This window comes from Silurus meridionalis, chromosome 20 (genome assembly GCF_014805685.1).
Source record: "Silurus meridionalis isolate SWU-2019-XX chromosome 20, ASM1480568v1, whole genome shotgun sequence".
Taxonomy (NCBI): Eukaryota; Metazoa; Chordata; class Actinopteri; order Siluriformes; family Siluridae; genus Silurus; species Silurus meridionalis.
In genome coordinates, this window is record NC_060903.1 from 880,001 (window position 1) to 882,500 (window position 2,500).

Consider the following 2,500-nt stretch of genomic DNA (forward strand, 5'->3'; position numbering starts at 1 on the left):
GTATTCATGCACACATTGTAAACTGATTAAGAATACTTTATAATGAATTTAATAAGTATGTATGTAATCTCACACACCTGTATTTTATATACAATCATTAAAAATGTGTATTATTTGGATAAAATAATAAAACATATTTTATTAATTGGATAAAATCGTAGTTATGTATTATTTAATTGTAAATATGCTTTTACTGTTTTATTAAAACATCAATAAACCGATCATTTTGATAAAAATATTGTTTATGATTTATTATTCTCTTAAAACTATGAAAACTTTTGAAGTGCATTTATAAAAGAATAATTTTTAATAGCTTTAATTATTGCAATAGAAAATATTAATATGTATATACATTTTATATAAAGCAATATTGTTCAATTTTGTTATTTATTAGATATAAAAGTTAAAATATTTTCTTTGCTTATAACATTATTAGAAAAAAAATAGAAGCTTCAGAAGATATTTTACTAAATAATCTCAAATGCAGTAATACTGCTGCTACTACTACTAATATATTTTATTATTATTATTATTATTATTATTATTAATAATAATAATAATACTGTAAAAGTTTTTATTTTTAACACGAATGGAAAACGATTGTTTGTATGAACACGTGAATATAAATAAATACACAACACGTTGTGGGCGTTTTGTTCGTCAGTGTGTTGATGTCGGCTGGAGGTGGTGTGTGTATGAAGCACTGCATTACACAATGCTCTTACTTCATAATACAATTATTTTCTAAACTAAGATTACAATATAATATTTGAATATTTAAACACAATTAATTAAAATAACTAGTGTTTTTGGCATCTTCAGATTTGTAAGCGTATGTTATGAGGTGTAAATTTTACGCGGTGTGGAGATAGTGGGTTAATAATAATAATAATAATAATAATAATAATAATAATAATAATGGGTTAATGGAGTGACTTTTACTAATAAATGTCTGAGCTGAAGAATTTAGTTTACTAACAAAATATCCTGCTGAATGTGAACAGTTGGGTCACGCCCCTTTGCTGGTGCTGACCTCCAAAGGCCACACCTCCTTTAACGGGGCTGACACCCATATACCATGCCTTCTTTAAAGGGAATAATACACATGTGCCACACCCAAGAGGTCACGCCCTCTTTACTGACAATGAAAAACAGGTGAAGCTGGGACTGACACAGATACACCACACCGGCTTCACTAAGGTGAACAAGTATATATCACATTAGCAGTGAGTTACAGGTATGGAGGCCACACCCCCTTTTCTTGTGATCGACACACACATAGCTCCTTCACTGACATGCAGAGGCCCTCTGACTTTCCCTCTGACTGGCAGCGTATAAACCACACATACTTCCCTGTGTTTCTGACAGGTGTATAAGCCACGCCCCCTTTGCTGTGACTGACAGAAATGCCGAAGCAGAGAGGTGTGTGTGAGTGTGTGAGAGAGAGCAATGTAATAATCAGGAGCATCATACTGAAGTTATGACGTTTATTTATTTTGTCTCTGCAGGAAACACGCTCTGAACTGTCACCGCATGAAACCGGCACTCTTCAACGTTCTGTGTGAAATTAAAGAGAAAACAGGTGAGTGCTGTCTCCCCGAGTCATGTCGAGGTCTCACGGGAATAACGGGAATAACGAGAATAACGAGAATGCTCAAACGCAGTAGGGCTGATTTTCAATCAATCTGTCTAGCTATATATCACTATAAACATATTTATTTATTATCTACACTTAAAACAACATTGCATTGATTTAAACCAGAGAATGTACTCATTACACCCACCATATAGAGTATACCCACTGTACCAATTATACCCACTCATTATACCCACTCATTATACCCACTGTACCAATTATACCCACTCATTATACCCACTCATTATACCCACTGTACCAATTATACCCACTCATTATACCCACTGTACCAATTATACCCACTCATTATACCCACTCATTATACCCACTGTACCAATTATACCCACTCATTATACCCACTCATTATACCCACTGTACCAGTTATACCCACTCATTATACCCACTAATTATACCCACTCATTATACCCACTGTACCAATTATACCCACTCATTATACCCACTTATTATACCCACTCATTATACCCACTGTACCAATTATACCCACTCATTATACCCACTCATTATACCCACTTATTATACCCACTGTACCAAGTATACCCACTCATTATACCCACTGTACCATTATACCCACTCATTATACCCACTCATTATACCCACTTTACCAAATATACCCACTCATTATACCCACTGTACCGATTATACCCACTCATTATACCCACTCATCATACCCACTGTACCAATTATACCCACTCATTATACGCACTCATCATACCCACTGTACCAATTAAATCCACTCATTATACCCACTTATTGTACCCACTGTACCAAATATACCCACTCATTATACCCACTCATTATACCCACTGTACCAATTATACCCACTCATTATACCCACTCATAATA

General features: G+C 34.2%; 1 protein-coding gene across 3 annotated transcripts in view; it reads left to right on the plus strand.

Annotated features, from left to right (window-relative positions):
* Nucleotides 1–2,500, plus strand: part of pbx1a (pre-B-cell leukemia homeobox 1a) — a 54,798-nt gene that overhangs the window by 831 nt on the left and 51,467 nt on the right. For all 3 annotated transcript variants that reach the window (XM_046876320.1, XM_046876321.1, XM_046876323.1), the window contains exon 2: nt 1,509–1,582. In XM_046876320.1, the coding sequence (XP_046732276.1) occupies nt 1,509–1,582 (74 nt within the window). The remainder of the gene's footprint in view (nt 1–1,508; nt 1,583–2,500) is intronic.